Source organism: Trichosurus vulpecula, chromosome 2, assembly GCF_011100635.1.
Source record: "Trichosurus vulpecula isolate mTriVul1 chromosome 2, mTriVul1.pri, whole genome shotgun sequence".
NCBI lineage: Eukaryota > Metazoa > Chordata > Mammalia > Diprotodontia > Phalangeridae > Trichosurus > Trichosurus vulpecula.
In genome coordinates this window covers 34,969,500-34,992,607 of record NC_050574.1, presented here as the reverse complement: position 1 = coordinate 34,992,607, position 23,108 = coordinate 34,969,500, and the positions used below count along the sequence as shown (strand labels likewise).

General features: G+C 46.6%; 3 protein-coding genes across 4 annotated transcripts in view; 2 read left to right on the top strand and 1 right to left on the bottom strand.

The window, feature by feature from the left end:
- LOC118839020 (zinc finger protein 850-like) overlaps window positions 1–23,108 on the bottom strand; it is a 902,460-nt gene that overhangs the window by 381,114 nt on the left and 498,238 nt on the right. The window lies entirely within an intron of this gene.
- Window positions 10,721–19,292, top strand: GAPDHS (glyceraldehyde-3-phosphate dehydrogenase, spermatogenic). Its single transcript, XM_036746457.1, has 11 exons — window positions 10,721–10,778; window positions 14,301–14,442; window positions 14,886–14,982; window positions 15,131–15,237; window positions 16,998–17,088; window positions 17,207–17,325; window positions 17,963–18,044; window positions 18,306–18,457; window positions 18,658–18,820; window positions 19,016–19,113; window positions 19,220–19,292. The coding sequence occupies exons 1-11, from the start codon at window positions 10,721–10,723 to the stop codon at window positions 19,290–19,292; spliced, it is 1,182 nt and encodes a 393-aa protein (XP_036602352.1).
- TMEM147 (transmembrane protein 147) lies at window positions 20,336–22,619 on the top strand. Of its 2 annotated transcripts, none has more exons than XM_036746470.1 (8): window positions 20,336–20,390; window positions 21,084–21,189; window positions 21,285–21,354; window positions 21,434–21,499; window positions 21,764–21,900; window positions 22,019–22,103; window positions 22,193–22,314; window positions 22,415–22,619. In XM_036746470.1, the coding sequence occupies exons 2-8, from the start codon at window positions 21,113–21,115 to the stop codon at window positions 22,533–22,535; spliced, it is 678 nt and encodes a 225-aa protein (XP_036602365.1). In that variant the 5' UTR covers window positions 20,336–20,390; window positions 21,084–21,112; the 3' UTR covers window positions 22,536–22,619. The 2 variants fall into 2 exon arrangements, with proteins under 2 accessions (XP_036602365.1, XP_036602366.1); XM_036746471.1 differs by having other exon boundaries at window positions 20,381–20,410.

Genomic DNA, 23,108 nt, shown 5'->3' with positions numbered 1-23,108 from the left:
CTCTTTTCTTCTCTTTCTATACTGCTTCACTTGGTGACCTCATAAATTCCCATGGATTCAATTACCATCTCTATGTTGATGATTCTCAAATCCACCTATCCAGCTCCAAACTCTCTGCTAACCTCTAATCTCACATTTCCAATTACCTTTCAGACACCTCAAAGTGGATGTCCAATAGACATCTCCAACTCAATCTGTCCAAAACAGAACTCGTTATCTTTCCCCTTAAACCCTCCCCTCCCCCCACACACCTTCCCTATTCCTGCAAAGGGTAGAATCATCCTTCCAATCGCTCAGGCTCACAACCCGTCCTGAACTCCCCACTCTCTCTCACTCACTTCAGTCTCTTGCCAAGGCCTGTCAATTTTACCTTTACAGCATCTCTACCCCCTTCTCTCCTCTGACCCAGCCCACACCCTGGTTCAGGCCCCCATCATCTCACTCCTGGACCGTTGCAGTAGGTGGATCTGCCTGCCACAAGTCTCTCCCCACTCCAACCCATCCTCCTTTCAGCCACCAAAGTGATTTTCCTAAAGCCCAAGTCCGACTCCTACTCAATAAAGTCCAGTGGCTCCCTACTGCCTCTAAGATCAAATGCAAAATGCTCTGTATAATATTCAAAGCCCTTCATAACCCAGCCCCCTCCTATCTTTCCAGTCTTCTTACATCTTACACCCCAGCATGTACTCTTTGATCCAGTGACACTGGTTTCCTGACTATTCCAAGAACAAGATTGTGTGTTTTTTTTCTCTCTCACCTCCAGGCATTCTCTCTGGCCTGTCCCCCCAGCCTGGAATGCTCTCCCTCCTCCAGTCCACCCACTGACTTCTCTGGCTCCCTTTAAGTCTCAGCTAAAATCCCACCTTCTACAGGAAGCTTTCTCCAACCCCTCTTATTTCCAATGTCTTCCCTCAGTTAATTACTTCCAATATATCCTGTATTTACCTTGTTCTGTATATATTAGTTTGCAGGTTGTCTCCTCCATTAGATTGTAAGGTCCATGGGGGTACAGACTGTCTTTTACCTCTTCATATCCTGGGTGTTTAGTGCAGTGCTTGGCACATAGCAGGTGCTTAACAAATGTTTATTGATAAAATTGAGTGGCTGACATATTGAACTTCAATCTCAGCTGAACTGGTTAAAGAGAGGGAGAATGTACACATACACACACAGAGTTGGGTACAGAAATACATTTTATTCATTGGGGAAATAGGAGGAAGGAAGAGGGGAGAGGGAACTAGAGAGGGGCCAGATTAAGGGAGGGAGTAAGCAAAACAAAGTCTAAGGATGTACAAAAATATTTAAAGCTCTCTTCAACATGGCAAAAAATGGGAATCTGAGGGGAGCTCTTATATTGGGGAATGGATGAACAAGTTATGGTATGCACATCTGATGGAATACTATTATTCTGTAAGAAATGGTGAAGGAGAGGGTTTCTCAGAAAAACCTGGGACAATTTCTATGAACTGATATAGAGTGAAGTAAAGAGAACCAGGAGAACAATTTATACAGTAACAGCAATATGTAAAGGTAAACAGCTTTGAAAGGACCAGGAACTCTTATCAGCATGACGACCCGTGATGAAACGTGCTGCCCTATAGAGAGATGAAGAACTCAGAGAGCAGAACGGCCAGTGTGGAAATTTGTTTTGATTGACTATACATGCTTGTAACAAAGGTTTTGTTTTTTCCTTTATCTTCGGGGGGAGAGGGTAAGGAGGATTTTTGCTGATTGAAAAAAATATGCATGTATGGACGTATGATATATGTGTATATACCATATATATGTATATATGTAATATATATGTGTGCATGTGATGCATGTGCACATACCATACATGCGTATATTATATATGTGCGTATGATATATTATACATGTATCATATATGTATGTATGTAGCATATGTGTATGTAATGTGATGGGTATATATCATACATGTACATCTAATGTATGTGTTGCATATGGTATATGTGTATATATAATATATGTATGTACATATATGTGTTGTATCATATGTGTAGATATTATCTATGTATATACATATGATATATGATACATATATGCATGATTGATATTCACATAAAAACACATATTTATATATGGAGGGGCAAAAAAAAGTTTCACAGAGGAGATGAATCTGAACTGGGCCTTGAAGTAACAGAAAGATTTCAGCAAGTGGAAGTGCAGGGGTACATCCCATAAGGACTCAAGATTTGTAGAGGGGCAGACTCTCCTGCCAACTACAACCAATGTAAGGGGGCAGATCTGTTGTGCTCTAATTATGCCAATTGTAGGGTGGCATCGAAAGGATACTGAGATACTGAAGAAAGAGGGACCAATGCCAGCTTGGTTATTACTAGGTTTTATTAGGGCTAATTAGGTTAACTAGGGGAATTTACTCACAAGAGGCAGAGTTGTCCTGGGCGGCAGCAGGACAAAGTAACATCATGGATTCCCGTATCAACCCCAGGCCAGGTCAGGTATAATATAGAAACAGAACAAAGAAGGCATAGACCCAAGGATGACCCAGGGTCACTTGCAAGTTCTTCCATGGGATAGTTAGAGCTTCTTTTCCTTTTAACTGGGAGACTGGAGGTCACATTCCTAGGCTCTGGCCACCACTATACATATCCCAAGCATTAGTAATTAGGAAGTAAAACAGCCTTTTAGCCTTGGCAGTTAATTAACCTCCCGCCACCCCCAATAGCCTGGGTTCTAATTGACTTTTCCAGATTTATTTCATTCTACTTGCCTACCCCGATAGAAACAGCCCCAAACCCTAAACTCAAGTTCCATTAGTAGCCACGTCCGCTAGACCACCAACCATGCCTCCAACCTCAATCACACAGGAGACCAGCTCCAGTCGAAATTCAGGCTGGCAACTTCATCTCCCCCTTTCACTGAATTTGGAGTCAGGAAGACCTGAGTTCAAATCTATCCTCAAATATTTACTAGTTATGTAACCCTGGGCAAGTCACAAACCTCTATTTGCCTCAGTTTCCTCATCTGTAAAGTGTGGATAATAAAAGCACTTTATTATCTTCCAGATTTGTTGTGAGGATCAAATGAGATATTATGAAGCACTTAGCACAGTGCCTGGCACATAGTAAGGGCTACATAAATGTTGGCTGTTGTTATTATTATCTGCTGATGCTATAGTACCCAGTGCCTGAAGACCCGGGGAGAAAGTTCTCCACACCAGAGTCCTTGGAATTGTCAGAATCAGAATCAGAAAGGTACATGGTTTTACCAATCAAAATGGCACTAAAGAAGATGGATTTTTTAAATCTGCCTGACCTCCTCCTCTATAGTCTCACCAAACTGAATTACCTGCCATCAAAACCACCAGCATCTTACCACCTGCCCTGCACGTGAATTCTCCCATCTCTGTTGTCTCCTTGTTGTCCCTCTTTAGGGGTAGGAACTGTCATAACCCCAGTTCTTAGCACTGTGCTTTGTACATAATAAGCATTTAAGATATGTGTGTTCATTCACACCTTCTGTCCTTCAGCTAAACAGATTAACTCTTCCCCAATATCATTTTCCCACCTCTGTGGGAGCTACTCCTCACTTCTGGAATGCTTGCTCCTCTCTTCTCATCTCTAGTGGGTGACATCCAACTCTTTAAGACCTAGCTCAGGGGCCACTTCCTCCACAAATGCTTCCCTGATGATTAACCCACCTGAAAGTGTTTTCCAATTTTCCTAGAACATTCTTTTGTCCTTATGATTCTACCTTTTATTATACTTTGAATGATCTAAACTATAATATCTTAGATCTAGAGCTAGAAGGAATCCCAGAGGCCATCTATTCCAACCTCCTCATTTTACGGGTGAGGAAACTGAGGCCCAGGAGGGTGAGTGGTTAGCTACCAGAGATATTTTTGTATCTGCTCTAAGCACCATTTGCCAAGGGCTATTTTGTTTTTTCATCTTTATATTGCTAGCACCTAGGACAGCTGCCTGGTACACAGTGGGTGTTCAGTAAACATTGAGTTAAATTGGCAGTTTGTGAAAGACAAATTGGAGAAGGTGGAAATTGTAAGTAGGGGCACCAGTTAGGAGATTATTACAATAGTCTGTTTAAGGGATAAGAAGAAAGATCTACAATAAGTCAGTGGCATTGTGAGTGGAGAGAGGGGAATGGATGTGAGTGATATCACAGGAGTTCAAACCATAGCATTTGGCAACTTGGTGGATGAAGGGTGAGGGGAAAGAAAGCTTTTGTTGCTTTGAGCCTGCCTAGTTAATTGAGGGAGATGATGGTTTAGTCAGCAGAATCATGAAAAATGGGAGACAGATCATCGAGTGGGGAAAAGAATGATGAGCTCAACCTTGGACATGTTGAGTATGGAAATCTAGCTGAATATCCAAGTAGAAATGTCCAGGAGGAAATTCCAGAAATTGGGGTAGGATTGGGGTTCAGGGGAGATACTGGAGCTAGAGATAGAAATTTGGCAGTCATCTGATTAGAAGTGATACTTGAAACCATGGGAGTGCATGAGGTCACCAAGGGAGGAACTGTTGAGAGAGAAGAGAAGAGGTTTTAGGTGAGAGCCGTGGGGTCATTCACATTTAGGGGCCAAGAAGAAAGATGAGCCAGTGAGGGAGCCCAAGAAGGATCAGTGAGACAGGTGGAAGAACCAAGAGATCACAGTGTCACAGAAGCCAAGGGAGGAGAAATACTCTCAGAGGAGACTGGCTGATTGTGTTGCGTGCTGCAGAAATATCAAGGAGAATGTGAGGTCAATTGGACTTGGAATGAAGAAATCCCTAGCGACCTCACAAAGAGCAATGTCAAAAGAGTGGTGGAGACCCCAGAACGTAGATAGCTGAGAAGTGAGAAGGCGGTAAGGCAGTGGAGACAGTCTTTCTAGAAGTTTTGCAGTGGTTTGTCCAAATATATTAGCTGCCTACTGAGTGTAAGCACTATACTGGCTGCCAGGGAAGAAACAGAAAAAGGGTACCTCTCCCCTCGGCTCTCTAAAAAGACATGGTTCTGTCTTTGTACCTCACAAACACACCCAATTTACAAAACAATGGACAATTGAGTGTAAATGAGCGTGGCACAAGCAAAAACACAGACACGAAGTTCAGATATGGCCTGAACTAAGTATATGAATGGTGTTAAATGCCTCTTAGAAGGTGAGAAGAATTTGTCTAATTAATAGGGAAGTCAAAAGTCGGTCAACAAGTTTGTTCCCTCCTTCCACCCCTTCCTTTACTCATTAGAAGGCAAGAAATATGATGCCCATTATACATACAATATCATGCAAAATATATTTCCACATTAGCCATTGCAAACAAAAGACAAAATAAAGTGGAAAAAATCTGCTTCATTCTGCACTCAGAGTCTCCAGCTCTCTCTCTGGAGCTAGATAGCACTTTTCATCATCAGATCTTTGGACTTATTGTGGGTTAGAGTAGCGAAGTTTTTCACACTTGATTATAGTTACAATATTGCTATTACTGTGTACAATTCAACAAGCATTTATTAAGTGCCTACTATGTGCCAGATACTATACTAAGCTCTAGTAGTGTGGGTATTATTTTAGTATTTGGTGGTGGTATTTGGAAAGCTGATAAATGATGAAAGGGCTCTTAATATGGGGTCTGTGTCCTTTTTTTTCTTTTTTGGCAAGGCAGTTGGGTTAAGTGACTTGCCCAGGGTCACACAGCTAGTAAGTGTCAAATGTCTGAGGCTAGATTTGAACTCAGGTCCTCCTGATTCCAGGGCTGGTGCTCTATCCACTGCACCACCCAGGTGCCCCATCTATGAACTTAAAAAAATATTTCTATAGCTATATTTCAATAGAATTGGCTTCCTTTGTAATCCAATGTAAATGGTTTTCTGAATTTCAACATTATTCCAAGTAGGGGTCCATAGGCTTCACCAGACTCCCAAAGGGATCCATGATGCAAAAAGAGTTAAGAGAGAACCCCTAGCCTAGGGAAATCAGGCTATACCAGAACTAGCTGAAGAAGTGTCAGTGTTTTGCCTTGAAGAAGTGAAAATTTGGGCTGAGTTGGGGGGAGAGGAGGGAGGGCACGGGAAAGGAGCCTGAAAATATTTGAGGAAGAGAAATCAGCCTTGATCTGCTTTGCCCCAAACGGCAGGGCTGGGATGAAGAGGTGGAAGTGGACATCGTGTAAAAAAATCCTAACAATTACAGCCTTCCCCACATGGAATGTGCTGGTTAGGGGCATAATAGGTTCTTCTCAGAAGAGGTCTTCAAGCAAAAGCTGGATACCACCTGTCATGCATCTCATAGAAGGAGCTCTTGGCCTTTTTCTAGGTCAGGCTAGATGGCTTCTGAGGTCCATACTAACTCTTAGATCCTATGATCCTAAAAAGAAATATATAGAATAGCTTCAGAGAGTAACAAGATGAAAGGAAAGGATGGGATTTGCTATTCTTAGGATGGAGAAGACTGGAGTGTGTTGGTAGACAAAGACAAAGAGGAGGGAACCAGTGCAGAGGGGCAGATTGAAAGGTAGCAGTGTCCTGGAAAGAACGCAGGGTTTAGAGTCACTCGGACTGGGTTCAAAACCACTTACTACCTGTGTAGACTGAGCAAGTCACAATCTCTCTGTGCCTCAGTTTTCTTACTTATAAAATAAAGAGGTTGGACTCCACAGCCTCTCAGGTCCCTCCCAGCTCTATATTTATGATCTCATGATTCCTTAAGGTGAGAAAAAGAGAAAGAATAAAGTGGTGGCATGACTTGCACACAATATTCAATTAATGAATATTCAAGGCACATTGTGCACTTACATGTTTATTGAAATGAGTTGAATTATGGGTAAATTAAGGTCCAAGAAGAGATGGACTCAAGGGCACAAAGGGAAGGGTTAACCTTGGTATGGAAGAAGGTCACCTTGTCTCTCTGAAATGGAGGAAAAAGAGGAAAGGATAAGGAAAATAGCTTTTGAGACGTTAAGTAGGGAAATGAGGGAAGGACAGGGAGAGTAGGATTGGGGATTTGGGGACAGAGGAGATTTGGAACAGGCTCTGTAGGGCGTGTGATGGTTATTGTCCTTCATTCTCATAGAGGACCAAAATGACATCACTGTGTTGGGAGGCAAGGTACAATGTGACCGACTATGGCTGATCAGACCAATGCGACCTTTGAATATTCTACCACAGGTTGGGCACAAATAGTTCTTCAGAGATGCTACTTCTGACCTCCACGTGAGTTCTTGTGTGACCTTGTATGAGTTCTTTCTAAAATAGTCTTTTAGGCAAACACATATTTGGCATTTGAATGTGGCTAGCCTATCGGAGTTGTGCCCTCTGCCACAGAGTTTGAATGCTTGGCAGTTTGTCTTGAGAAAGGACCTCATTTTTCTGTTTACCTTACCTTGCCAGATGATCTTCAGAATCTTCCTAAGACAATTCAAATAGAAGTGATTCAGTTTCCTGGCATGGCACTACTGACAATCTGCTGACTGTCCAAGTTTCACAGGCATGCAATCATGAGGTCAGCGCAATGGCTCTGTAGACCTTCCATTTGGTAGTCTAATACCTCTTTTCTCCCACACTTTCCTATGGAGCCTCCCCAATACTGAGCTAGCTCTGGCAATGTGTGGGTCAACTTTATTTTCAATATGTGCATCCCTGGAAAGTATACTGCCAAGGTAAGTGAACTTATTCAAGCATTCAAAATTTCTCCATTTGCTGAAACCAACAGTTCTATGTATGGATGGTGTGGTGCTAGCTGATGAAGAACCTGTGTTTTCATAGTGTTGATTGTTAGGCCAAGATTAGTGCAAACGGCAAAGAATCAATCCGTACTTTGCTGCATCTCAGCTTCAGAGGCTACATGGAGTTCACAGTCATCTGCAAACAAAAAAATCATGTACCAACTCTCCCTCTACTTTAGTCTTGGCTTGTAGCCTTTTCAAGTTAAATAAATTACCTTCAATGCAATAGCTGACCTTAGTGCTCATTGAAGTCATCTGACAATGTTGCTGAAAACATCAAGCTGAAAAGCATGGGAGCAAGCACACAATCCTGCTTCATTCCACTGGTGACTGGGAAAGCACAAGAGCATCGTCCATTATCGAGAACCCATGCAAGTGTACTATCATGAAATTTGGGTACAATTCTGATTAACTTCTCTGGACAACCAAATTTTGCCATGATTTTCCATGAGCACTCACAATGGACAGTAACGAAGGACTTGGTCAGATGAACAAACATCATGTACAGACTTCCATTCTGCTCCTGGCATTTCTCCTGGAGTTGTCAGTCAGCAAACACCATATGGGCTCTTTCTGAAGTCACACTGGCTCTCAGGCAGATAAGGATCAGCCTATTAAGGAGGACTCTGGCAAGAATCTTGCCAGCGATGACTAAGAACCCCTGTGGTTGTCACAGGACAACCTATTTCCTTTTCCTTCATAGAGACAAACAATGGAGGTATCTTTGAACTTCTGGGAGATCACCTCCTCTTGCCATATAACCCAGAAAATTTCAGTCAGCTTTTGTAGGAGCAGTGGACCTTGTAGATCACAGCTGGAACAGAATCAGCAGCCGATGCTTTGCCACGTGAGTAGAAGCTAATAGCATTCAAAAGCTCTTCTTCAGCTGGAACTTCAGCTAGGGAGGGATTGACTTCAACCTGAGGTAAATGGTCAATGGCTTCAGCATTGACTGATGACGGTCTGTTGAGAACAACATGTGACAGTTCAGCCTAGCTCTCCAGGATCAAGTCCTTATCACTAATCAATGTGACTTCATCAGTCCTGAGTTAGCTGAGATGCACCCCAGCTCTTTGATGACGTCTTGCACATCTGCTTCACTTAAATTGAGTTTATGCTGAGAGTCAAAAGACATCATTTACACCACTTTACCAGGGAGTGTGATAAGGAGGCAATCAAATATGACCACAGAGATCATCATGTAGATATTGAGATCTCCTTGAAGTTAGAGTGCATGAATATCAGGAAGCCATTTCCATATTGCTGCCTACTTCCCCACCCTTCTCCCTTTGTCTCCCCATCTGACTAACCACATTATTCTGAGTTCCATTGCCCCTGTAACAATGACATCTAGAATTTCTATAGCTCTGCAGCACACACACACACACACACACACACACACACACACACATGCACATGCACGCACACGCACACAGAGAGAGAGAGAGAGAGAGAGAGAGAGAGAGAGGAAAGAAACAGAGAGACAGAGGAAAGAGAGAGAGAGATACAGAGAGAGACAGAGAGAGGAGAAAGAGAGAGTGTGTGTCATCTTAGTCAGTCAACAAATCAACCAACAAAACAGTTGGTCAACAAGCATTTATTTAGTGTTTATTACATGCCAGGCACTGTGCTAATGATGAAGAGCCAAAGAAGGGCAAAAATAGTCCCAAGTTCTAAGTGTCCCCCATTCTAATGGGGGAGATAACATAAATAACTGGGTGCAAACAAGATAAATACAAAGAGTAAACGAAAGATAATCTCAGATGGAAAGACACTAGCAGTTGGGGAGGCAGGGTGACCATTTCATTAATCCTCCTCCTTCCTCTGGCAGGTCCATTCCCCTACCCCTTACCTAGAAGGAGGGACATACCAGTTCTACAGGTTTCATCTTCAAATGGATTGCGGACCTAAACAGAGGCAGAACCTAGTTTATAATCAAAGATTCAGAGTGGGCAGGGACCCTTGGGACCCTTTGAAGGGGTAATGATAGAGTCCAACTTCCACATTTTACCAGAGACCGTCCAAGAGTAAGTGCCAGAGGTGGGATTTGAACCCCTCTAACTTAGGCGCCAGTACTTTTTCCACTATGCCTTGGATAATATCCTTATGGTTATATTATCCCAAGGGGGAAAATCGGTTCCCTACTACCATTTCTCTACTCCTATCTTTAGTAACCAAGCTAGTATGTAGCCCTGATCAAAACAGATAATATTTGTCAAGTGTTCAGCACCTGGCATATAGTAGGTGCTTAATAAATGTTTAGTCCGTTCCCTTCCCTTCCCTGACACTCACCGCCAAATCATAGGTGGCTGGGGAGAAGGGGTAGGGCTCCACCTGAGCACAGCATCGCCCACCTCAGAGGGCAAGGTTACAGCAAGGATGTACTTTGTGCTTGGGCCGAGACCCTTTCCAGTCACCACATTCTCCTGCCGGGTGTAGACGAGCCCTTTGTTACAGTTCCTTGTGAGTGCTTGTGGAAAATCAAGGCAAAATTTGGTTGTCCAGAGTTCATCAGAATTGTACCCAAATTTCAGGATAGTAGGCTTGGTCGGATTCTGGTGTTGAAGGTGGAAGGACGAGGCTCTTGTACTTTCCCAATCACCAGTAGTGAAGTAGGATCGTGTGCTTACTCCGATGCGTTTTAGCTTGGTATTTTCAGCAACATTGTCAGACGACTTCAGTGAGCATTAAGGTCAGCTATTGCACTGAAGGTAAATCTTCCTTCTGTGTGGGTCTAGCGGGGGCTTAGCGTGGACCGCGTGTACTATCTGTTCTTTGAGGGGGAAGACGGAACAACAAGACGAGGGACGGAGGCTTCCTCAGATCTCCCCCTCCCTAGTGGGTGCCTTCTTCTGTGAGGTCAGGGTGCTGCTCCGCGGGAAAGGGCACTGTGACGACACAGCCGGACCCCCGAGAACCCGGGAACCTGGGCAGCGGGAAGCCTCAATAACATCACAGCGGGGACGCAGGGTGGACGCAGGCCATGAGAATTTGAGAGGCCATGAGAGGCTGAGGCCATGCCTAAACGAGACGTCATCCTCACCAATGTCACCGTTGTCCAGCTGCGGCGACACGGTGAGTCACCTCGCCCAAGGCAAGGGAGCGTGGACAGGAGCCACCTGAGGGGTCTTGCACGCCCCCTGGCGCCCGGAGAAGGGGACCATTGGCCGACTCTGAGCGAGTCTCCCGACGCCCTCCAGGTCCGAGGGGTTTCCGATACAGAACCATGTGCCTCCTCCCCGAGGCGTGGCCAGACCCTCCTTCCCCTCTCATCTGCTCCAGTAGATCGAGGTCTTACAGGGGATACCTGGAGGCTGAAGTCTCGCTGCAGGCGATCCTTGGAGGAGAGACGCCTCTTTCCTCTGCAAAGAAAAAAAAAGCCTGGGGAGGAAGGAGAGGGGGCATCAGAGGCTCTCGTAATTAGCACGGGAGTGAGGTTTCAAGGGAAGCTGAAATTTGGAGAAAGGGGTGTGTGTAAGGAAAGTAGGCTGGGATGGAGGGAAGGGGAAGTTGGGGGAGAAAGAGAGGAGAGAAGGAGAGAGAGGAGAGAGAGAGAGAGAGAGAGAGAGAGAGAGAGAGAGAGAGAGATGCTAATACAGTGGGCAGAGCACACTGTGGAATCATAGGCTCTGTGATGTTCACAATTTACCTGTGATCCTGACCCAAGGCAAAATCACTTAATCTCCTTCCTGGGCCTTAGCCTCCTCATGTGTAAAATGAAGGAGTTAAGATGGCCTCTTTCCCCTCTGTGTAAGAAGAGCTGTTGGGGAAATTGGGGAGCAGAGAAAGGCATCAGCAATGTTCCCCATGATGGAGTTAGACTAGCTAGGCTATCTGGCCATCTGGAAAGATTTTGAAGGTACAAAAGTTGACAGGCAGGACTGGATAGAATCTTTTTGTTCGTAGCACAGTTATAATAATGACACACTGGCCCTCCACCAGCAAAGGCTGAGATTACCCTCTTAACCGTAGCAACAGTTCTTCCTCTTGCTGGCTCCTCTGCTCTCCATGGTACTAGTCTTCCAGGCCCTTCCTTCTTCCCCCAGGAACCTTGTGTGGGGGTGGGGAGGGAAAGGGTAATGTAGTTTCTGGATTGGGTCCTTCCCATGAAAAGGCTTCTTAACTTATACCTTGAAAGCTCACTCCCAGAGCCAGGAGGTAGAGGAAAGGGATAATAATGTCCCTTATTTAGGGGAATAGGAAACAGCCCCAGAGAGAAAGACCACTAAACTGTTCTGAAAAGGATGAAGACACCCATAGTCACTAATAACTATTGAATTATCATGACTAGAAAATTATTATCATTGCTTATTAACATTTATTGCCACTAAGACACCTCAAGCTATATCTATCAGATGTTTCATATTAAGACTAGCAGAGACAAAGTCCCGTCTCAAGACTCCTGAGTTCTAACCCCCATCTCTATCTTTCCCCTTCATTACCATCTTGCTGTCAGGGCCTTGGGTTCACTAGGATTGTGGGAGTTTAAAAGGAACTATAAGAATGAAATCTTCAATGTCATCTAGACCTTCTAGACCCCTCATTTCACAAACAGGCACCCTGAGAAATCAACCAGCTGCTCCAGAATTTGAAGCCAAGTCTTCGGACCCCACATCCATTGCTCTTTTCACTGCGCTGAGGAATAATTCTATTAAATTGGCATTTGCAAGACTTGACCTCTTTGTCTTGTCTCACAAACACAAAGCCCTCCAAGCTCTCTTGTCCTTATATTCTTTTCTACCCTTCCAAAACTTTGGTGTCACTCCACCATTCATGCATTAGAGACTGTGGTTTCTTCTGATGCAGTTTAAGGGGTTCAGGGTCCCCTCATGGACTGAAATACAGGAGAGGGTTGACTGGAATGAATTCACAGACTCAAGCATTCTTTAAGTCAAGTTGGCAAAGATTTATCGTAATGCCAATATGGTGGGCAGAACTCTTTAAGGAACTTGTAACTTAACAGAAATGATGCTAAAGCTTAAATAGGAAAAGTAGTGGATTATTTGGCAGACATGCTAATTAGGTGATAACATGCAACCTTGGTCACAGGCGTCGTTCACTACTGGAAATCGGGGAAAGGGTTTTCTCAGGCGTGTATTTTTGGTCTGTTAAGTCTGTTGCGAGATAGCTTTGAGAGTTGACATCTATAGCTTGACTCTGGATTGTACATGATAACTGTGGGAATCAATGCATGATAATTCTTTAGGTACAAGATAGTCCTGTTTTTACAGGGGAAATTCTACAGAGGTCAGCTTGTTCTTGTAACAGGGAGAGACAGTTTGCCTCATTGGAGCCTACTCATGAGTTATTCATAGGCATAGTGTCCTTGGGCTGGGGAGAAAACTGTCAGGGATAGTGTCTTAAGGCTAGGGAGAAATGTGATCCTGGAATTGAGGTCCAAGCACAAGCACCCAAGCACCCCATCATCAAAGCCCAGGTAATCTGCTCACATTTCCTTCCTACAATTTAGTTCCACTTCCCCCACCATAATAATTGTCTTTCTGACTTCTTTTCCCTAGCCCTTGAAAGTAGATGACTACAATTTGGAATTAATTACTAAAATGTCTATATCCTCTAACTCAGAAATTCCATTACTGGACTTAAGCATCAAAGACATCAATAACAAAAAGAAAGTCCTCATATGAACCAAAATTTCTAGCAGCATTTTTTTGTGATAGCAAAGAATTGGAAACAAATGCTCATTGATTGGGGAAAGACCAAAAATGGTATAATAATGTAATAGAATAATTAATGCTTAATGTAATAGAATAATATTACTGTGCTATAAGAAATGATGACTGATGAATACAGAGAAGCATGGAAAGATCTATGCGAACTGATGCAGAGTGAAGTAAGAAGAGCCGAGAGAACAACATATTAAATAACTACGATGATGTAAATGGAAAAACCCAACCACCACCACCCCAAATTGAACGTTGCAAAATTATAAAGAACAAGCATGGCTCATAAGAGCAGATATGAGAACACACTCCCACCTACCCCTTTGTAGAGGTGGGAGGTTCACAAGTGTTGCACATTGCACATATTTTTAGAATTTTCTGATATATTAATGTTACACTGATTTTTCCCCTTTTTTCCTTTCTTTTTTTTAACTTTAAAAATACTATTTGTTATATGGGATGAATGGTCCTCTGGGAGGGGAGGAGGGATTCTGGGAGAAACTATGATGATTCAAAGAAAGAAAGAGCCTGCAAGCTCCTCTTATCCAGGCTATAGTCCTCAATTCCATGCTGTCCAGCACTTATGTGCTATTTGAACTTGACCATATAATTTTTTATTTGGTGATATCGAGAGAGAAAAAAAGCCATAAGTGTGTCACCAAGAATGGCAACTACAAGTATGAAATGACATCACGTTAGCTGGCACTCTCTTTCACATTTCTCTAAGTGGTCACTTCAACCAACTTGTTTGTTCTTCCAATGCTGAAATAATTTCTTGTGTTTGTTGTATCCTTTTTAATAATGCAGAAGTGAGCTCTGTCCATAAGGAGCAACCTAATAAATGTTTCTTTCTGTCTTTTCTCTGTGTCTGTGTCTGTGTCTCTGTCTGTCTCCCCCTCATCTCATCCCAAATGAGCAGGCAGATCGCAGCAGCACACTGAATCAGAAACAAATGCAGCATCAGTTCCGGGCAAACCTGGAGCAGCATCTGTATCCCGTGGCCATCCCTCTCCCAAAGCAATACGTGGAAGTCCCGGGTTAACAGTGGGCATCAATGGGTAAGTCTTCCCTCCTGATTTGCTCCCTCCGTACTGAAGCCACATGACCTCAGGCTTCCCTGTGAGTTTCTTTCTGAGTTGAGTATGAAGAGGAAATTTGTACTGTATATAAACCCATCTTCCTCTTCCTCCGTCTCCCCCTATCATTCTATACCCTAAAAATATCTCTCTGAATTTCCTTCTTCCTAAAACGAAGAGTACCATATCCAGGTTTCCCCAAGACCCTTATTTAATTAGTTAACCTTCCTTAATCCTTTATATTTTAATCCCCTATACACTTGCGCGCTCTCTCTCTCTCTCTCTCTCTCTCTCTCTCTCTCTCTCTCTCTCTCTCTCTCTCTCTCTCTCTCTCACACACACACACACACACACACTACTAATTTTGATAGAGATTGGTGGGTGGAGGGCTTCTAACCACACCTGACTCTTTTATCCTGCATCAGATTCGGACGTATTGGGCGGCTGGTGCTTCGAGCCTGCATAGAGAAAGGAATAAAAGTTGTTGCAGTAAACGATCCATTCATTGATGTCAACTACATGGTAAGGAAAGGTCCCGGAGACAGGAAGAAGGAAGCCCTCAGTCTTACCTGCCCAGGCATGGGAGTGGGGTCTCCTGGGGATGCTTCTCCCTGCCCTCAGCACTGCCCCTCCTGCCTCCCAACACACATTACCCTTCTCTTTCCCTAAGGAATACATGTTCAAGTATGACTCCACTCATGGTCCATTCTACGGTACTGTTGAAGTTAAGGATGGAAAGTTGGTGGTAAACAAACAGGAGATCGCTGTCTACCAGCAGTAAGACATTTTCCTCTGGGGGCTAGCCACAGGAAGATTTGAATGGGAACAAAGTGGGAAGATAGGTATGGGAAAATTAGAGCCAGTTTATCAAGCGCCATCTGAAGAGCTTTCCTGGAATGCAGAACAAGGGATAGCTAAAACAAATACATGGCATCAAAGGGTTTATAGTTTAATTTTTGGAGGGGGAAAGGCAGGGCAATTGGGGTTAAGCAGCTTGCCCAAGGTCATACAGCTAGTGTGTCAAATATCTGTGAGTGGATTTGAACTCAGGTACTCCTGACTCCGGGGCTGGTGCTCTACTCACTGCACCACCTAGCTGCCCCTCTTTTATTTTTTACTGGCGCAGGGGGTGCGTTATAGTTTAGTAGAGATTACAAACAACTTTTAGAAACTTTTCGGCACTGGAATCCAAAGGAATCGCAGATCAGCTATAACGCTGTCTGTGATCTTTAGTAAGTCATTGGATCTCTGGGCCTCTCAAGTTAAAATGAAGAAATTGAATCTGTAACTCACACAATTTAAGGGTGAAAAGGGTTCTACATGGCCATCTAGTCTGACCCATATCCACCTGAGATCCCTTCTACAATATCTCCAACAAGGGGTCACCTACTAAAAGGGGAAGCCAGCATCTTTCCAAGGCAGCCTTTTGGACTCCCCTCGTTGTAACATTGTAACAAAGCCTTTTCTTACATTGAGTCAAAAGTCTGACCCTCTCTCTAGAACTGGGACCTGTCGCATTTAATTCTCAGCCAAGTCAAAGAGCTTAGAGCTCTTCAATGAACCCTAAAGGTCTTTTCAACTCTAATGGCCTATAAATCATAGAAATGATCATCCCCTGTACTGCCAATGGAACACAGGCTAATAAATCAATCCACAAGCATTTTTATTAAGCACTTTCTATGTCCCTTCCAGGTAACTGTGCTAGCTCATTAGGTGGCACCATAGTGGATAAGTTCTGGGTCCAGAGTCAGGAAGATTCATCTTCATGAGTCCAAATCCGGCCTCAGACACTTACTAACTGTGTGACCCTGGACAAATCATTTAACCCTGTTTGCCTCAGTTTCCTCATCTGTAAAATGAGCCAGAGAAGGAAATGGCAAACCACTCCAGTATCTTTGCCAAGAAAAACCTTAAATGGAGTCATGAAGAGTCAGACATGGCCGAAAATGACTGAGCAACAACAAACCAAAGCAAACTTGCCCAGGGTCACACAGCTAGGAAGTGTCTGGGGCCAGATTTGAACTCAGGAAGGTGAGTGTTCCTGATTTCAGGCCTGGCACTCTATCCACTGTACCACCTAGCTGCCTGTGGGCATAAATAGGTACATATAAGATTCATGCAAAGGGGAAGGCATTAGCTATAATTATCCTCATTTTACAGATGAATACCTGAGACTCAGGTTAAGTGACTTGCCCCAGGGGTCCACCTAACTAGTAAGTGTCTGAGGCAGGATTTGAAACTCCAGACTTTCTGATGCTAATTCTAGCACTCTTTACTGGTTCAAGCACAGTTAACTAGGCAAGGCTTCTAAGCAGCGATGGGTTGAGCTAGATTTTTGAAGGAAAGGAAGGAATGACATCTCAAAATGGTGTGTTCAATGAGCAGTCTTTGGGTGGGGCGTTTGATTGATCCTTGATGGCTTGGACCAAGGAAACTGGGCAAGAGAAGAAATAGGGTAATAGAAGAAAGATAATTAATGGTATTGGAGAGGGAGGGTGGAATCGGGTTCATGGAATATTCTCCTCCCCTTTCCCTAGCATGCAACCTGAAGAAATCCCGTGGAAGACTGCAGGGGTCATTTATGTGGTAGAATCCACTGGAGTGAACCTCACAACAGAAAAAGCCTCGGTGAGAGAAAGGGCAAGTGGAATGAATGAGGGGGCTCAGAGCCAGGTGTTGAGGTTGGCGGGGGGGGGGGGTTCCTCTGGAATATGGGACACGCTAGTTACACTGGCCTCTCCACTAGGCCCACATCAAGGCTGGAGCTCGTCGAGTGGTGATCTCTGCTCCCTCCCCTGACGCTCCCATGTTTGTCATGGGTGTTAATGAGAACACCTATAACCCCAATGACATGACTGTTGTCAGGTAACTAAGTGATCTGGGTGGGGCTCCTCCAGAGGCCATGCTTCTGACTGTCATCTTGAGCCACCCCCAAAGCTCTTCCCCTTTGTTGCTTTTTAAGATTTTATTTCTATTGATATATTTTGTTTAGACATGATCTTCATTTCTGAATATATCCCTTCCCCCAAGTGATCCATTCCTTGTAACCAAGAAAAAGAATTAAGATCAAAAGAAAAAGTTCATTACAACTAACCAACATGTGAACTTAGTTTAACAGAACATGTAATGTTCCCTATCTTTAGCTCTTCACCTCTGCAAAAGAGGGACAAAGATACACCTTCACCTATTTCTTTGGGGTCATTATAATTCATGTTCAGTTTTGTTTGTTCAAAAGAAGCTCTTTCCGTTTATATTGTTATAGTCCTTATATATATGGCTTTCCTGGTTCTGCTTACTGTATACATTTTGCATCAGTTTGTATAAATCTTCCCATGTTTCTCTGAATTCTTCAGTCATCATTTCTTTTGAGGTAATAACATCCTCTTACATTTACATACTACAACTTCTTTAGCCATTCTCCAGCCACATTTAGTTTTGTCAAACCATAGATTCGGACATCTTTCCCCCACTCCCCACTCTACTTCATCCTTCTCTGTTCCAGCAATGCTTCCTGTACCACCAATTGCCTGGCCCCCCTAGCCAAGGTCATCCATGATAATTTTGGGATAGTGGAGGGACTTATGGTGAGCATGAGGTGGAAAGGGTAATGTGGGACCATATGGAGTGGGAGGGAAGAATGGAGGGATGGAGGTGGGAGAGAGTGAGGGGACTTGCCTGGAATCTCTCTCTGTCTCTGTGTCTCTGTCTCTCTGTGTCTCTGTTTCGTTGTCTCTCTCTCTCTCTCTCTCTCTCTCTCTCTCTCTCTCTCTTTGGAAAGGGAGGAAACCCAGGCTGGAGTAAATTGGGATGAACATTAAGGTTTAATCTTCCTCCTCTGCTCCCAGACCACAGTCCATTCTTATACAGCAACACAGAAGACTGTGGATGGACCCTCAGTCAAGTCATGGCGGGATGGCAGAGGTGCCCACCAGAACATCATCCCGGCCAGCACTGGTGCTGCCAAAGCTGTAGGGAAAGTCATCCCTGAACTTGATGGGTATGAAGGCTGGCTTCATGTCTTCCTTTGAGAATGGGTGTGACAAAAAGGAAGCAGGGGAGCAGTAATCTGAAGATCTGAGGTGGGGGAGATGAATGGCATGGAGGACACTGAAAGGGATAGGAGGAAGCAAGGGTAGAGGCCAATATCACGCATCCCTGAGTTGTTCTGATCCTTTTTCCTATCTTTGGTGTGTTCAGGAAACTGACAGGGATGGCATTCAGGGTCCCAGTTCCTGATGTCTCTGTCGTGGACCTCACATGCCGGCTAAACCGCCCAGGCAATTACGATGCCATTAAGGAGGCTATGAAGAAAGCATCCAGGGGGCAGATGGCTGGTATCCTCAGCTACACCGAGGATGAGGTGGGGGCCTGGGGCTGTGGGGGTTTGGAGTCAGGGTGGCAGTTAGGCATCCTGGAGACGAGATGAACTTGGAGGAAGGTCTAGTCGCTGAGCATGAGCCCCTCGTTCCCAGAATGATCCATTTAAGGTGAATGGTGGGTGCATCCTCATTCCTTATCTTTGCCTCCTTCATTCAAATGGCTTTCTCTTTACTAGGTGGTCTCTTCTGACATCCTCGGAAACCCTCATTCATCTATATTTGATGCCAAGGCTGGCATATCTCTCAACGATAACTTTGTCAAACTTATCGCCTGGTGAGCTGGGAAAAGGAAGGGAGGTCGGGGTGGATCCCTGTGGAAACGGAGGGAATCCCTGATCCCACTCCACAGACATGGACCGTGCCTCTCCACCCCACCCCAGGTATGACAACGAATATGGTTACAGCCACCGGGTGGCCGATCTCATGAATCATATGCACAGCAAAGAGAAGTGAGGGAGAGCCCTGCTTCTGTGTCTCCTTCCCCCGCAGGGCACAGCGTGCCCCTTCCCCTCACCGCCGGGACCTCGGTCTGGTCTGGTCCATCGGCGTCGCCCCTTCCCCTCCACCCCCGATGCGAGCATCCCCATCAGCTATCCCTGTCCTGCCAACACCCATACCCACCACTTCCTGGGCTCTGCTTGGGGTCGGGGGTCACCGTGTGTGTTTTTGTGTGTGTACCTATCTACTCCTCAGAACTACTCCCTCCCCGTCCAGCACTGGTCCTCCCCTTTCCTTCCCCCAAGGGCGACTCCACATGAGGGTACCCGAGAGATAGTGCCAACATGTCCAATAAACATCTCAGCACCCGCTAGGAAGCTGCCTCTGGCGGCTGTGTGCGCCGCAGTGTGTGTGGGCTCTGCCTCGCCCGTCTGTGTGTGTATATGCATTTCTGTCTCTGCACGTGGCTGTGTTTTGCGGATCTATACTCGTTCCTGTGTGTGTGTATTTCTGTGTCTTTGTGTGTCACGTACCTGCCTGTGTGTGTTCCCTGTCTGTATAGCATCAGTGTCTTCCCTTTGCTCTCAGTGTGTGTACCCCATCTGCGTCCTCTCAGTCTCTGGGCATCATCAGCCCGTGCGTGTCTCTGCTTGTGTGTCTGGGCATCTTGTCTGTCTCGGCACGTGTGTTCCTGTCTATACTGCCTTCCCTTCTCAGTGCCTGGGGGTCCTGCCTCTCTCTCAGTCCCAGTGCACGTGTCTCTACGTGTATATAGGTCTTGCGTGAGGAGAGGACGGGGGTAGGTTTGCACGGGGTGGGGTTGGCTCCACGAGGCTGCGAAGGTGAGGAGGATGGGTCTCGGTGGAGGTGGAGAAGAAGCTCAGAGTTCGGTCACGTGGAGCGTCCCCATCACGGCCCCGCCCCGCGCGCCTCGGCTATCCCGGCGGACTCCGCCCCCTTCCCTACTGACTCCGCCTCCACGACGCAGACTCCGAGGTCACGTGCACTTAGGGGGTTTGAGTGGGGGAACTACTATTCCCGGCCTGCTGTGCGCGGAGGGGGAAGGGTCGAGGGAGGTTGGCGCGTGCGCAGGGAGTCCTAGAGAAGCGCCCGGTGAGTCAGGGCCGCTCGTGGTGCGTGGGGGACTCGGGAAGACCCGGACGCCGTGATCCTGGTCTTCAGGCCGGGTCATCTGGGAGGCCTGGGGGGGTGGAGGCCGGGGGCAGGGCTCGACACCTGGCTCTTCTGGGAGGGAGGGGGCAAGGCTGGAAACCTGGCTATCTTTGGGAGTGGGGGGGAAGGGGGCAGGGCTGAACACTTGATTCTCTTTGGGGGGGGGGCGGGGGCAGGGCTGAACACCTGGCTCTCTTTGCTGGGGAGGGAGGCACAACTGGACCCCTGGCTCCCCTGGGGCCCCTTGGAGAATAGAGACTGGGGGAAGGCAACTTGTGTCCCATGGAGGGGGTGGAGGCTGAGGGCAGGATGCATGTGTCATCCCTTGGTGGGGGAGTGCTGATTGGGGCAGGCCACCTGGAGCGCCTCAGAGGGTAAAGGTTGGGGGTTGGACACCTACACCCTTTTGGAGGCTGGGGTCAGGATTCCTGAGTCCCGCTAAGTCTCAAAGGGAGCTGAACAGTAATGGCTAGAGGCTGGGGTCTCCAAGGGGCTGGAGGCCCACCATCCTGGGAACCCTGAAAGGAGGGTATCCATCTGGCTCTCTGAGAAGGTGGGGGTGAGGCAGATGGATACCTGGAGGGCGGAGGGAGCCGCTTAAGCCCCGGCTTTGTCCATTCTTGGCCAACTCAGGTGCCACGAGGGCCGGCTGAAGGCCCACCATGACCCTGTTCCACTTTGGGAATTGTTTTGCCTTGGCATACTTCCCCTACTTCATCACGTACAAGTGCAGTGGCCTGTGAGTACTGAGGGTGGCCTGGGCTGGGGCGGCGGGGAGCAGGAGCCCCCTTCTCAGGCCTGGCCCTCACCTGCAGGAATCCCTCCCGCACTCAGGTCAGAGTACAACGCTTTCTGGAAATGTGTGCAGGCGGGAGCCACCTATCTCTTTGTGCAGCTGTGCAAGGTGAGAGAGCAGAAATCATCAGGCTGGCCTTGCCCTGGCCCCTCCTCGCACCCTTCTAAGCCCTCCCTCTCTCCCCCAGATGCTGTTTCTCGCGACCTTCTTCCCCACATGGGAAGGTGGAGCTGGTATCTACGATTTCATAGGGGTGAGTGGCTCCTGGGAATGATGGGAAGGCAAGCCAGGGCGCTGGAGGGAGGCAGAAGTGGGAGAGCAGAACCAGAGACCGCCAGGGGGGCAGCCGGCAAAGAGTCTGTGCCGGATTAGCAGCTGGACTCGGGTTCTGATTCTGGCTCGGCCTAATGGCTTTATGATCTTGAAAGGTCCCCTCCCTGAAAAATATGGGATTTCAGCTGGGTGATCTCTGAGGCTTCTTCCAGTTCTAAACTCTGAGAATTATCCCATCTACCAGGAATTCATGAAGGCAACTGTGGACCTGGGTGACCTCGTGGGCCTCCACCTCGTTATGTCTCGGAATGCAGGGAAGGGCGAGTACAAGGTTATGGTGGCGGCCCTGGGCTGGGCCACAGCAGAGCTCATCATGTCCCGGTGTGTAGGATGTGCAGGACCCTTGTCTCTGGGCCACTGGGGATGGGAGGAGAAGGGCAGACTCCCAGCTCCCCAGGGTAGCCTGAGCCACCGGCCCCCTGTCTCTTCTCTCCTCTAGCTGCATCCCTCTCTGGGTCGGGGCCCGGGGCATCGAGTTCGATTGGAAATACATCCAGATGAGCATTGATTCCAACATCAGCCTGGTAACTGTGACCCCCCACCACCCCACCCTGCCACCACTCTTGCCCCATGGACCCCTGTCTCCTGGCTGACCCTCAACCTCTGACCCTAGGTCCACTACATTGCGGTCTCTGCCCTCGTGTGGATGTTCACTCGATATGACCTGCCACGAAACTTCCGCCCCCCACTGACTCTCCTCCTAGGAATCAGCGTCTACAAAGCCTTCATCCTGGAGTGAGTGAGGGGTTTAGCTCATGGGGGAGGCCGGGTGGGTCTGCCTTCAAGGAGGGCACCGGAGGAGACTCCATGCTCCCTTACTCTTCCTTTCTCCCAGGGCTTTTGTCTACCTCTTCTCCCTGGGCAGCTGGACGGCACTGCTGGTCCGAGCTGTGATGACTGGAGTCCTCGCATTGAGTTCCCTCAGTCTCTTTGTCACTCTTGTACACGGCAACTGACCCTCTCCCCTAACCCCTTCCAGACCCCAACTCCTGGGCTTAGTCCCTCTCTTTAGAATTAAAAGAATTATTTTTTTTTCTCCACTTGTGTTATTCTCTATATACCTCTCTCTCCTTCTTGGACTCTTCCTAACTTCACAAATGGTACAGTGGGAAAACCCGGTAGATTTGCCCCAAAAGATTTGGTCTTGCATCCTGCTCACATCCCTCCTGTACTAAATGCCTTTGAGGTCACATTGGGCCCTTCTCTTGGAGCCTGTAAACCCCTCTGGGCCTTGGTTGCTCCATCTCTAAAAGGAAGAGATTCGACTACATGTCTCTGAGATTCAGCTTCTAAATGGCTTGTGATCCTCTCCCAGGCTTCCTCCCATTGATGGAGGAGAAAACCAAGGCTCAGTCACTAGCAGGTGACCACAGCTCCCACCACTGCCCATGGCAGAGATGGGCTTCCAACACTTCCAAGCCAGGGACTCCTTTCTCATCAGCCTTCTGACATCCTCCACTTCCATGAAGCGAGCCTTCCTTGCCCTCCCAGCCCACCTCACGACTCCCCAGAGCCCTTGCTGCGTTTGC

What these genes read in the sequence shown, in the direction of transcription:
- GAPDHS (XM_036746457.1), top strand. Translation starts at nt 10,721, where the DNA reads ATGCCTAAACGAGACGTCATCCTCACCAATGTCACCGTTGTCCAGCTG. An exon ending in TGTCCAGCTGCGGCGACACG is followed by an intron (nt 10,779 to 14,300) that starts GTGAGTCACCTC and finishes ATCCCAAATGAG; the next exon opens with CAGGCAGATCGCAGCAGCAC. An exon ending in GAGATCGCTGTCTACCAGCA is followed by an intron (nt 15,238 to 16,997) that starts GTAAGACATTTT and finishes CCCTTTCCCTAG; the next exon opens with CATGCAACCTGAAGAAATCC.
- TMEM147 (XM_036746470.1), top strand. Translation starts at nt 21,113, where the DNA reads ATGACCCTGTTCCACTTTGGGAATTGTTTTGCCTTGGCATACTTCCCC. An exon ending in GTATCTACGATTTCATAGGG is followed by an intron (nt 21,500 to 21,763) that starts GTGAGTGGCTCC and finishes CCCATCTACCAG; the next exon opens with GAATTCATGAAGGCAACTGT. An exon ending in TTGATTCCAACATCAGCCTG is followed by an intron (nt 22,104 to 22,192) that starts GTAACTGTGACC and finishes CTCTGACCCTAG; the next exon opens with GTCCACTACATTGCGGTCTC.